The 13,387-nt window shown below is 55.0% G+C and overlaps 1 protein-coding gene across 19 annotated transcripts in view; it reads right to left on the bottom strand.

Moving 5' to 3' along the window:
- The window catches only part of JADE2 (jade family PHD finger 2), a 52,719-nt gene that overhangs the window by 4,738 nt on the left and 34,594 nt on the right, over positions 1-13,387 (bottom strand). For all 19 annotated transcript variants that reach the window (XM_011224430.3, XM_034656020.1, XM_011224423.3 and 16 more), the window contains 2 exons: positions 3,930-4,047; positions 1,223-1,351 (listed from right to left, as the gene is read on the bottom strand). In XM_011224430.3, the coding sequence (XP_011222732.1) occupies positions 1,223-1,351; positions 3,930-4,047 (247 nt within the window). The remainder of the gene's footprint in view (positions 1-1,222; positions 1,352-3,929; positions 4,048-13,387) is intronic.

The following is a 13,387-nucleotide window of genomic DNA, read 5'->3' as shown; positions in this document are numbered from 1 at the left end:
AGAGGAGGCAAGTGAGATGCTCGCAGGTGTGGGTCCCGCCCTCTCAGACCCTCCCCAGTAGGCCACGGTGCACCTGGCTCCCTCCCTCCCTCTGTGCCAGCCCCCACTGAGCCATCTTGATTTGCTGCTCCCTCCTGCCAACCCCATGGAAGAGGAAGGTCCATACCATATTCTCCTTTCCCCCAGATCAACCTACTCCCAGAACTGGCTTCATGATTTGTGGTACAGAATGCAAAGTGAAAATGTGGGCTCCCTGTTCAAAAATTATTAAGATATTTCAAGGTGACATGAGTAGAGCATTAAACCAAGCAAGAGCCCTTTGAGATCGCCCAAGTACACACCAGTGAAGCCAGCTCTGCCTACCACCCACGTCCTGGGGATGCAGGGAATGGGGGAAGAAAGGGAAACGCCCTCACACCACCAGGGGGCGCTGGGTTTCTATGAGAGCTGCTTCCAAAGCAGAGAAGCTGGATCAGAGTGTCAGGCGTGAATAAGGTAGAAGGGGGTCTGGGCCAGCAGGTGATCCTGGGCCTCTCTTTTGATACCCAAGTGGTCCCCTTCCTGAGAATGATGGAAATACAAGATGACCTGAGGTCTCCCCTGGAGGTGAGGTCTGGAAGACTTCACAGTCATCCCTGAGAAGTATTCTAGGGGAAGCATGGGACACCCTGTGAGACAGAGCCCCAAGCCAGGGGACCCTCAAGGGCTGTTCTGCTTAATGCGGCAGCAGTAAGGAGTCTGTGAGTGACGACAGGCTAGGCCAGTACCTGTGGCCACTCTTTTGGGTCTCTCTGGGTGGCTCCAGGAAGGCTCCCTGGTGCCGAAGGGAAGGCTCATTGGAGAAATTCCAGCAGGGTGGGACCAGGATGGAGAATTCTGGCAGACCCTCATCTCCCAGCATAGGGCTGCGTTCTGGAAGGGCCTCGATGGCCTAGGGGTCCCTTGAGGGCCTCCAGAAAAACTCTGGCATCCAGGACTCTGGCTAGGGGAATGTGCGTGCAAGTTCCTGAGCACCTGGCCCAGTCTCCAGGTCTACAAAAGGGGAGTTTCTTGGGACACCAGACAGGACTATGAGATCCTACCTGATTTCCTTTATGGCGAAAACGTGTGAGCACCTGGGCACAGTAGAGGCCGGTTAGCCCTTTGGGCTTCCTACTCTGTGCAACGGAGGTGCTGGTAGACCCTGGCCATGTCCGCCAGGCCAGTGTGGCAACTCACTCACCCAGCTGCCCCAGGACTGAGTCGGGCCCCGCCTTCACTTTCTCCTTCTTCTCGGGGCTGCCCTTCGGGCCCTCGCGGCCTTTCCTTTTTGAGTCGCTCTTCTTGCCCTTTGCTCTCCTCCCAGACCCCTCTGTGCCAGGGAAAGAGAAAGCAGGAGGGAGGTGGTTACCCGGAGCAGTTCAGCCAAAACCAAGATCAATGCGGACCATCCTAGGAGTCCTCGCTCACCTGCTCCTCACCTTCCAGGTCACCTTGCCCTGCTGAGGGGCCCCAGGCTCGGCGCCATGGGCCCCTGGGATAAGTGGGGCTCTTGTGAGTCAGGGACAGCTGGTGGGGACGGGGGGGTGGCAGGTCATTGCCTACCGCTGCCCTTGAGTGGCTTGGGAGGGCACAGGGCCAGAAGAGAGTGAAGGACACCCTGTAGGACCTGGAATGCAGGCTGATCTACATGCCTATAGATGCGGAGGCAGTCCTGGTGGGTGGGAAGGGTGGGGAGGTGAGTGGCCAGGACAGGGCCTTTAACGCCAGGCTGCGAAGCCAGACGGGAGGAGGTGGACAGAACACTGTCAGAGGAGCCGAGAGACATGGGTTCTAGTCAGGCCTTTGAGCAAGTCTCCTGATCTGCTCTTGAGGCCACACAGTAGATGGCAGACTCAGGGTGCATACCTGGCCCTCATAACCTTCTGGTCCCTGACCACATAGTAGGGAGCCACCGAGAACACTGGAACAGGGGAGGACATCTGCAGGGAGAGGCCCAGCTGCCAGAAATCTCCTAGCTTTTCAGCCAGAGGCTGGCACGCTTCCCAGATAAAGCTTTACGAGGAGGTTGAGGGATATGCAATCTCCCCAGCTCTGCTGCTAATCCCTGGGGCAACCTCAGGCCGGACCTCAGAAGCCTCATCTCTGACGTGGGACCTGGGCCGATACACTTTGGGGAGACACTTTTAAGGTTCTTACTGCCCTCAGGAAAGTCTGAGCTCTTTGAGGCCACAAGACCTTGCATGTCTGACCCCAACAACCCCCCAACCTCACTTGAGACATCGTCCTTTTGCCCCAGTGGCTACTAGGCCAGCCTCCTTCCTGTTTCTCAAAAAAGACAGGCTCTCGCTTCTAGGATTCCAAATTGTCCTGCACTCCACCTGGTTCAGCTCGTGGCATGTCACTGCCATGGGAAGCCTTCTCCAACCCTCTGGCCAGAGAGGCCTCGACAATCTGCTGGTAGCCACGTCCCGTCCCAGGGGCCAAATGTCACAACCCTGAGGGCATCAGCTTCAGGCAGAGGCAAACTTCTTCCCTCCAAATGGCCTTCTCTGAACCAAGGGCTGCCTGATGCTGCCACTCAGGTCTACGAGCTGCCAAAGTCCCCAAGCTTGATGTGGGGATAGGGCCCTGGCTCTTGACCTTGTTTCTGGAATCCTGTACCTGAGGCTACTACACGCCTCGCCACTTTCTGTCGCCCTGATTGTGGGGCTCTCCTTCTGCAGCCGGACACGTGGCCACAGTGAGGTCCCAGGAAGCCCAATGCATCTCCAGAATCACCACTGCTGTGAAGCCACCCGATACTTCTGTCCCTGCACTGGTGTCAGCTGCAGCCCCTTGGGAACCACTTTCCTTTACCCTTCCAGATGGTGAGCTCCACAAGGACAGGAACTCTATCCATTCAGTCCATGGCAGTGTGCCCCGCGGTGCCCGGCACAGAGCCTCGCATGCTGTCTACACTCAGTTAATGCTTGCTGAAAACCATCAACAGATAAGAGGGATCCTGGAAAGCTGACCTCTGCGTGGACACGACCTGGCCTGAACCAGCACCTGTATTTGGCAGGGCTGGTTTCTTAGGCCAGAGTGGGTTGTGATCCCAAAATGCACAGGAGGCAGCGTGGCCGGGGTGAGGGTGGGGCCGTATCAGGGGCTCAGTCCTCTGTTCCGGGGGCAGCCCAGCAGCTCTGGTTCCCCTCCACTCCAGGCCCAGCCTGACCCAAAGGCTGAATTGGGAGTGGCAGCTCCTGGCTTAAAATCTCTCTCCATCAAGCTACGTGTCATCCAGCATTAGAGCACCATTTTTTGAGTGTAGCATTGCCCTCCTTACCACGCACACACTCTGGGAAGTATCCACACAACTAACAGACAACAGCAGTGTTCAAGCTTCTTTGCCCTTGATTTCCAGATCTGTTAAGTGCATGTGACGACAAGAGTTTAAGAAGAAAACAGAGAAAAAAGCTGCTGGTACAGCATCTATATTCTATCAGATGAGATCAGAGGGAAAGAACATACAGGTCCCTTTCCCATCTCTGGGGCAGCTGCCTAATTCAGGAACCATATGGAGACACATGGGTTCAGGGAAGCTCACCAGCTTCCAGCCCTTCCTGCCCAACACCAGCCAAGAGCCACTGTTCACATGCCACCTACTCCTGAACCACAAAGGCCCTGGAGCTACCTAGGTGTTCCCAGTGGACAGAAAGCTCCCTCAGGACAGGCCCGATGCCCACATTCCCATTTCTGCCTCTTTGTCAACCAACACACAACTAGGGCCCTGGAAAGTCCCATTCTGGTCTACTAGTTGGTTACGGAGGGTCTGTGAATGGGCCAGCGACCCCTGGCTCCATGCACATGCCCCACCAGGCCCTGAACACACATCCTTGTTGGGACTCGGCCCCTTCAGAGTGTGCACACTGAGCGGGAGGCTGGCGGTGCGCAGGGAAGGCGCCTACCTCGACACAAGTCCTGTTCAATCAGTTTCATCTGCAGGTGGAATATCTGCTCCTGGAGTTTGCAGATGGCATGCTTCGTTCTCTCGCGCCTTGTCACCATGTAGCACAGATTTCTAACCTGAGGAGATGAGAGAGAGGTTTTCCACTTTACTCACGGGTGGTCACCCCTGTCCTCCCAGCTCCCGGGGGCCACCGCTGCCTAACCTGCCCAGGACATCTGGGAATCAATTCCCAAGCTCCGAGTGAGTCCTCAGCCCCGAGCCACACTTCTCTGGTCCAAAACACAGGCCAAGCACAGCCTCGATCCTGTGGCCCCCACTGAGCCAGAGTGGGCAGAGAGAGCTCTAGTGAGCTCAGGCTGGTGACTCCACCCGCCTCCTCTTGGCCTTCACTTCCCAGCCCAGTCTGCCAGACTGCTCCTCAAGGCCTTTCCAATGTGGTTGCCCTGCCCTACATACACAGTGCCCCAAGGCTCACTGGGACCTGGCAAGGTCACCAAGTCCATCCCTCTACCTCCTGTCCAAGGCCTCTTTTTCAAAGACATTCCTCAGCCATAAGAACCATGGCAAACCCAACTCCTGTCCCAAGACACAAATGGCCAAATGACACAGAGCAGGGAGACCTCCAAGAGAACAGCTTCTGACCCAGCCGGGTCCTGCTGCAGCCGAGCCATGACCACGAGCTGCACTAGGACCTGAGCCAAGCCCACACATGCTCTGGCCAAGGCCCCTATTCCACATGGCTACGTCCCCATACGAGACAAAAGTCCTCAGGGGGAAGGGTAGGGGCCTCTCCAGCTCCCTCGGTCAACTAGGAAGAGTGTCTGGTGCCCGGGAGACCAGCTTGTTTAGCTCGTGTGACACAGACCCACTCTGTAGCTGTTCCGGAGGCACCTGAAGCCTAGGCCATGTTGCTCCCTGCCCACCTGGCACTCCTCCCCAGCGAGTCATCCCCTCACCGTTGCTCTCAGAGTGGATCACACCGCTGGGGCCAAGACCAAGCCCCCTCCCTCAAGACATTCCTTTGTTCTGGCATCGTCTTCAGCTCAGGTTGGAGCCTCAAAGCAGGGACAGCTGGCCAGAAGCTGTGAGCTGAAATTCAGGGTCCCACCAGGCTAGTCTCTCTGTCTGCGGTGGGGTTCTATCTTCAAAGCCGAGTGCAGGCTTCGTGTCCTTAAGCTGCCTAGAGGAGACCCATGGGTTCCAAAGCCCCTGCCTATTGTCCTGACCTCCATTTCTCCTGGCCTGGAGGATAGCTGTGATCACACCTCTCTGCAGACATGGCCATCCTCCCCTTCCTTCCTGAGCCTAGTAGTGAAAGGGATTCTAGAATGCCAGGCTCTGCAGAAAATTTATGCAGCACTCCACACTGCTCTGTGCACCCAGCCTAGACCATGGACGCAGGCCATCCGAGGCCCACACCTCCCTAAGGGGCAGCCACCTGGCCCAGCCTAAGAGCCCTCGCTTCCTCTCAAATCCTGGACTTCCTCAGGACCTCATCGTAACCACACATCCCTGAGCACCAGCTGTGGCTCTGGGAACTCACGTGATGTTGGGCTCTGGGCTCAGCAGAGCGCAGTGCCATCGGCGAGATCCCTTTCTTCTGAGGGCTTCCTGCCTGGCAGGGCAGAGAGAGGCAGAGCAAGTACTGACAGGACTGGGCAGCCCTGACCCAGACCTGGGGTGGTGAGAAGGCTTCCTGCTCAAAGGGGCCATCAGGCCGAGTGGGAGATGATCACACAGCAGGGCACACAGTAGGCCAGACGGGAGAGGCAGAGCGAGGCCTTGTGGCTAGCGTGCCTGGCTTGACCTGACTGAGCCAGGCCAAGGCAATCTGGGGAGGGACTTGGCTGGGGGCAGGGCAGCGTGGGGTGTAAGTGCTGAGACCCTGGAGTCACCCTTCAGAACCTAGCTCCTCCTCACTTGCCCCCAGAGCCAGTCTTTCAGTGTGCCCCATCAGTCCCCGGTGAATGTACCTCATTCCCATCAGCAACCTCCACTTTTTTTTTTTTTTTTTTTTTTTTTGACAGAGAGAGAGAGAGAGAGACAGCCAGCGAGAGAGGGAACGCAAGCAGGGGGAGTGGGAGAGGAAGAAGCAGGCTCCCAGCGGAGCAGGAAGCCCGATGCAGGACTCGATCCCAGGACACTGGGATCAGGCCCTGAGCCGAAGGCAGACGTTTAATGACTGAACCAGCCAGGCGCCCCAGCTCCCTCCAATTCTAGTCACCACATCGGTTCCACCTGGACAGGCAGGCATCCTGATCCCTCTGCTATTTCAGACTGTCTTCTTGAAATGTAAATCCCCTTCGCCTTAACACTTCCACTGGTTTCCCTATGGGGATGAACAGTGGCCCCTGGCAAATTTCACGTCCACGTCAACCTCAGATACAATCAGTTAAGATTAGGTCATGCCAGATATGAATAAGCCCTAAATCCAATGACTGGTATCGCTATAAAAGGCCATGTGAAGATGTATAGGAAGAATGCCATGTGACAACAGAGGCAGAGATGGAATCAGGGGTCTACAAGTCAAGAAATGCTAAGTAAGCATTGCTGCCAATCAGAAGCCAGGAGAGAGGCCTGGAACAGATCCTCCCTTAAAGCCTCTAGACAGAATCAACCTGGCCAACACCTTGATCCTGGACTTGTGGCCTCTAGAACCATAAGAAGACATATTTCTGTTGTTTAAGGCTTTGAGTTTCTAATGCTTTGTTACAGAAGGCCTAGGAAACAAACCCAGCTTCTTTCCTGTGACACTTAAAAAAAAAAAAAATCAGAGGCAAATCCAAAGCCTTGCCCAATCTGACCTCCCACAGGCCCCTCATAGCCCATGTCCGACAGCCTTCCAGGCTCAGCTACACTTCCCTCCAGTCCTGTCCTTTCTGTGTCCAACCTATTTCTGTCTTGGGGGCTTGGTATATATATTCAAGGCTCTTCCCAAGGCTGGACCTTAAAAGGCCTTCCCTGTCCACTGCATCCAAGCAGCCCAACGTCATTCTCCCTGTATCCAAGTCCATTTCCCTCCTGGCAGTCACGTGGCCTAGTGTGCGTGGAGAGGGTGGGGATGAAGAGAGGTGGACAGATTCATGGATACTTTGGAGACCTCAAAACAAACAAGCCAACACGTTCAACCTAAAAAACAGACCAGTCAAGGTCTGGCTTTTAAAAACTTTCCCAAACACGTCATTCTCAAACTTTAACGCTAATTTCTAAAGATGAAATGAGGCTCAGAGTTGCAGATGTGCCTCCCAAAGAAACCAATACTTAATCACTTCCTATTAAAATACAGAGTTTTTTCGGTCTTTCATCTGAAACTTTACAAAAGTTTTCTTAAGGCAAACACAAATGAATTACCGACATCAAGATCTCTTGGGGAGCTCGTTAAAAACACAGATTCCCTGGGGCACCTGGGTGGCTCAGTAGATTAAACATCTGCCTTCCTTCTCTCTATCCCTCCTGGGATGGAGCCCACTTTGGGCTCCCTGCTGGGCTGGGAGCCTGTTTCTCCCTCCCCCTCTGCCTGTAGCTCCCCCTGCTTGTGCTCTTCTGCCCCGCCCCCCGTCACATGGATAAATAAAATCTTTAAAAACAACCCCCCCCAAAAAAAACCCTACAGATTCCCAGTGGGGCGCTTGGGTGGCTCAGTCAGTTAAGTATCTGAATCTTTTTTTTTTTTTTTTAAAGATTTTATTTTATTTATTTGACAGAGATAGAGACAGCCAGCGAGAGAGGGAACACAAGCAGGGGGAGTGGGAGAGGAAGAAGCAGGCTCATTGAGGAGGAGCCTGACGTGGGGCTCGATCCCGCAACGCCGGGATCACGCCCTGAGCCGAAGGCAGACGCTTAACCGCTGTGCCACCCAGGCGCCCCAAGTATCTGAATCTTGATCTCAGCTCAAGTGTTGGTCTCAGGGTTGTGAGTTCAAGTCGTGCACTGGGCTCCACACTCTGTGTGGAGCCTACTTAAAACAAACAAACAAACCCACAGATCCCCAGGCTTGGGGGAGTAGTAAAGTCTCTGGGTCCTATATACATTTGATATAGCACTACACAATCTGAGAATTACTGCCCTCAGCCAGGGGCCTCCAAGGTGAGCTGCATAGGCTACTGAGTGAGATAGTTCGTCACAGCGTAGGAAGACAACACTAAACTGCCGGTGTGTGTATGTGTGTGTGTATAACATATATATGTGTGTGTGTATATATATATACACACACACACACATATAAAAGACTTTTTTAAAAGATGTTATTTTATTTATTTGACAGAGAGAGCAAGAGAGCATAAGGAGGGGGAACAGTAGAGGGAGAAGCAGCCTCACCGAGCAGGGAACCCGATGCGAGGCTCAACCCCAGGACCCTGGGATCATGACTCGAGTGGAAGGCAGACGCTTAATGACTAAGCCACCCAGGCACCCCTAAAAATTTTATTTTTAAGTGACCTCCACAGCCAGCGTGGGGCTTGAACTCAACCCCAAGATCAAGAGTCGCACCTCTACCGAACAAGCCAGTCAGGTGACTGAGCTTGGCCAGAGTGGGTGTATTTTTTGATCCTGTTAGAAATTCTGATTATGTCTGCTTCATAAAATGCAGTGGTAGATATGAATGAGACATGAAAAATACAACATATTGCAGGTAAATGCTCAATTTTTTTCCTGATAAGGTGCACTACACAATCGGTGGTATCTGGAGGCTCTTGCAGGATAGGAATGCTTCCTCCTGTGAGAATCCCAACAATGCCAACATACTGTGGTTGATACACTGCTCACAATGTGACCCCTTGCTCCCCCCTCACCCTGGAACCGTCAGCTAATTCTCTAATTTCTCTCGACTGTTGGTTCCATAGTTAATGGCTACTGAGCGTTGCAGCATTCCTCTTCTGTGACAGCTTTTGGGGACCAAGTGTTGATACCACCGTAGAAACTCATCCAGCCTAGCAGTTTCCTTACACTGTCGTCATTGTTTTTTCTGATTATAAACATAAAAAGTTCTCTTAGAAAAAAATCGGAGTGAGGGGTGCCTGGGTGGCTCAGCCGGTGAAGTGTCTGCCTTTAGCTCAGGTCATGATCTCAGGGTCCTGGGATCGAGCCCCACATTGGGCTCCCTGCTCAGTGGGGAGCCTGCTTCTCCTTCTGCCTCTGCCCCTACCCTCCCCACCTGTTCTCTCTCTCTCAAATAAATAAATCTTTAAAAAAAATCAGAGTAAAAAAATGAATCAAGTAGCAAAGTCCCCCCAAACTAGGGATTGGTCATAAAAGCAGGCTTTCTATTTTGACGAAGTTGTTGTGGTATCCTCAAGTTTTACAGATGGGGGTGAGGAGAGGGGAGGGGCAAGGAGGGCTCCCAGCAGGTTATCTTGAGCTAGACTGGACTAGTGTTGAGGTATCTGTGGAGACCAGGGAGGTTGTGGAGGGAGCAGGCTTGGACCTGGGTGTGTTGGGCATGAAGACGCTGCAGCTCAGAAGGGAGGTATGGGCTGGACCAGCCTCCTGATGGGGAGCAAAGCCGTGGACCAGAGCACCAAGAGGTCGGCCCAAGTGTGGTGAACTGATGATCCCTGGGGCCAAGGAATACTCACAGAGGGAGCAGGAGAACTGGGGTATGAAGGGAGGATGTGGTCAGAGTGTCCACAAGAAATGTATTTTAAGACGAAAGGTATGTCTGACAGTGGCCACCATGGCTGAGAAAGCTAGAGGATGAGGGTGGAGAAGTGCCTACTAGATGTAGGGAGATGGAAGCTTTTGGTGGCCCTGGTGGATGGTTCTGGAATATGGCAGGAGCCTGGCCAGAGTAGGAAGCAAGGACGTAAGAGCACTGAGGGAGGACAGGAAAGGACAGATGGGAATGGGGGTGGTGGAGGATCCCATGACTAGAGGGACACGGGGAGGGAGGATATGCTCTCGGAGATGGGAGAAGGTGAAATGGATTCAAATCCTGGAGACTGAGCGGGCATCAGGGCTGGCTGACAGGAACCTTGGCGGGGCTTACCTGCTGCTCAGCACAATGGGATTGCTACCAGGTGAGGCTGTGGCAGGTATGTGGCCTTCACACAGGGGCAAGGGCATGGGCAGCAAGCCACATGGGGTGGGGCGGAAGAAAACGGGACGGTGAAGGGTGGGAGCTGGGTGCAGAACGGCGCAGGCAGACAGGAGGCTGTGGGCAAGCAGGGGGATCTGAGGTTGCAGGGTTACTGACGAGGCAGCAGGGAGGAGGGTGAGGTGGTGACCAGGTCTCAGTGGGGTGAGGACACGAATGGGCTGGCAGTGTCCTAGGGATGGGAGATAGAGAGGTTGAGGGGTTGTAGTTCTGAAGGCCAAGGCTACCTGGGACAAGGTAGGCTTCGGTGGGAGGCCAACGAGAACACAATCCAGGCACTGGGGTCAGAGGAAATGGGGTATGACCAGCTCGACAAGGAAGTGGGTGGGTGGCGAGTGTGGGGGAGGGCAGGCTCCTCTCTGTGGGAGAGTATCACAAATATGGCCTTGGGGTGATCTCACAGATCTATCTTCAGGAAGGAGGGTGTGTGTCTGAGAGCTGCCCCCACCCTCCCGAGTCAGGTCATGCTCTTGAGTAAACTCCTGGTAACCAGATCCAGAGCCACAGGCATCGAGCCCCGCGCAGCCCAAGCCACCAGCTCCGTTGCTAGGGGACACCAGTTGGCGCTGACAGGCTGCTCATCAGCGGTGTAATTTTTGTGTCAGCTGTGAATAACTCTGGGAGCCAGCGGTGGCCGTGCCTTCCTCAGCAGCCTGCTGGGGCCAAGGACTGTGGCTGAAATTTTAGAACGTGCCTTCCAGGCTGACCATAATATGTGACTTCAGGCTAGTGGTGGCAGCGTGGCCCTGGCTTCTGCTTCTCTCAGCAAAACCCCTGCCTGGATTTGGGGGACATGGCAAAGAGGGAGGATGCCCTGTGATTCCTCCCCAGGTCCTCACCCTGGGCCTACACTCTCAGCCCTCCATGGAGCTCCCCCTCCAAGCCTCCCACTCTTCTAAGAGCCAGACAGCAACAATAACCGTGATGAACAGCAGAGGTCACTGTGCTCCTGCCTTCGCTGTGACTCCAAGGTCAGTTGGCTCCTTATTCCCATTTTACAGAAAGGAAACTGAAACTCAGTAGGCAGAGAGCTGGGAAATGCTAAACTGGATGCGAACCCAGGCTGTCCAAGGCTTCCGTCTCAACCCCGACCCTACCTCCCTGATGGATTTGGCCCAACCTGGCAGGGTGCCCAGTCAGACGCTGGATCCTTTCGGCCGTTGGCCCTAGGCCATGGCCGGGCCACCAACAGTCATGGGTCTTTGCAGAAAGCCTCCCCTGTGGCAGAGCTCTCAGCCCTGCTCACTTACTCAAGCCACCAACGCGTGGCTGTGAAAGGCCCCGAGGCTAGATCCAGAGGGGGTCAAGCTGGCACATTCTCTCCTCCGCCTGCCAGGGCTGCACACGCCCTTGCCTTGCTCTCGGCTGGTGCCCGCCAATCCAGCTCGGGGGCTGCTGGAGAAGCAGCATTTTGATGGGGCCCTCCCAAGCCCTGAGAAGCTGGTCCTGCCTCCTCTTCCAGGAGGATGAGTGGGCTGCTTCACGCCTGACTTTGGAGGGCTCTGTCCCCCTGCCAGAGGCATTTGCATGGCAGCTCTGGTTGCCTGAGAACCTGCTGGGATCCTAACCCTTGATCTTGGTCCCTAGCCACAGCTGTACCGGCTGACAATGAGGTCGAGAGGTTGGGGGGACTGATGAAGGGATGCTTTTGCTCAGGAAGTGGACAGAACAGGAGGTTAGGCCAACAGCTCTCCTTAGGACAAGCCCTCCCCCCCCATTCAGGTCCAAATTCAAGTCAAACCCTAGAAAACAGACATTCCTCTCAGGCTCCCTGTCACTCATCTTCCGGAGCCCTAGTTCTCTCCTCTGCTCATTAGGGCCAGGAGAAGCTACACTGTCTCTTTTTCCAGGATGATGATTAAATAAGTCACCCCGCCCCCTGGCCTCCCTACACTGCCTAGCCAGAGCCAGACCATGCGCCGACCAGCACAGACTCGAGGGAGGTCAGACCTGAGGGGTCACTTGGGAAAGAGCCGGAGTAAAAGCATGGTGTTTGCACTGGAGACCCCAAGGATGCAGATTCGGGGGTGGCCGGAGGACAACTCTGGGGGCAGCTCTGGTCTCTGAAAGTACTCCATGTCCTCACGTCCCTGATGCCACTGCCCCATGAGACAGGACGCTGGGCTGCCCAGGAAGTGGTGGCTACAATGTGGATGGCCTTGCCCTCTGGCCTGGCTGGAGCCAGGGACATCAGCTGTCCCCTCTCTCCACCTCCCCCTTCTGACCTGCTGGCAGGCCGGCTGCCAAGCAGTAAGTTCCCTCCCAGGTCAGCGGGTCATAGGAGGAGGCTGACGGAGATTGGGCAAGCCGGGCCCAGTTTCAGCGCCTCCACCTCACGTTCCGCGCAACACAGCACAACACCTGCCAAGCTGTGCTACCCATTTTAGAGACTTGCCAACAGAGATGGACCTAAGACAAGCAGCTGCCTCAGGTCACACAAAGCCCCCTGAATGTTTCCACCCAGGGCTGTCTCCTAACAAGGCCTGAGGCAAGGGCAAGCATGTGTCTCTGGAACCCTCAGCCTGAGTGTCCCAAAGAGGAGAGGCCACAACAGCACCTGCGGTTTAGAGATCATCCTCTTTCCTTCTTTGGTTGCCTCCAACTTGGTGGTAGTACTTTATGCACTGGAGGTAACACAGTGGGAAAGAGTCAAGTTCGAGGGTGTACCCCACAGAAGCTGGAACCTCCTCACTTCTTTTCTGGGGGAGTAGGAGGGACTGGAAGCTTTGGAGGGCCGCCCCCTATGCTCCAGGAATGCAACTCTCACTATCCGCCAACCACCATAGCTCACCCCAAAGCCATGGTGTCTCCTCATCTCACTCAGCTCCCAGAACTACCACTTCAGACCAAGCCAAGACCCCCCGTCTCCTAGCACACAGCTGGAGGGTTAGGGCCACCCACCCACTGTAGGCCCCATTTCCTTCTCCAGGGTGAACATTTGGAAGTTGTAGCCAGAGAGGGACAGTCCTGGCTTAAAACATTCCGCAGCTTCCACACACATCGTGGCCCATGCACTGAGCTTCCTCCTCCTACTCCACACAGGCCACCGGGTCTCCGGCCCACCTGTATGCCCCTACACTCCACGTTAACACCTGTCTTTCCTGCCCTGGCCCAGCACACGCTTGTTGGGTTGATCCAACTTGCTGTGAGTCCCAGTTTTTCCCTGGCCTCCGATTCCAAGCAGAAGCTCATGTGCTGGGAACAGGCATGGCCCATGGAGGCCAAATGGGGCCAGAGGCCAATAGAAGCTGGAAGCCTGGGCTATGCCCCAGCTCTGATGCCCTCTAGCCTCAGGACCCTGGCAAGGCGCCCACCCTTCAGGCCTACAAAAGGGCTGGGACAAGAGGGGCGCAAAGATCCAAGGG

The sequence above is a fragment of the Ailuropoda melanoleuca genome, chromosome 3, assembly GCF_002007445.2.
Source record: "Ailuropoda melanoleuca isolate Jingjing chromosome 3, ASM200744v2, whole genome shotgun sequence".
NCBI classification, from domain to species: domain Eukaryota; kingdom Metazoa; phylum Chordata; class Mammalia; order Carnivora; family Ursidae; genus Ailuropoda; species Ailuropoda melanoleuca.
The sequence above is the reverse complement of the archived record's forward strand: the minus strand, read 5'-3'. Positions and strand labels throughout refer to the sequence as shown.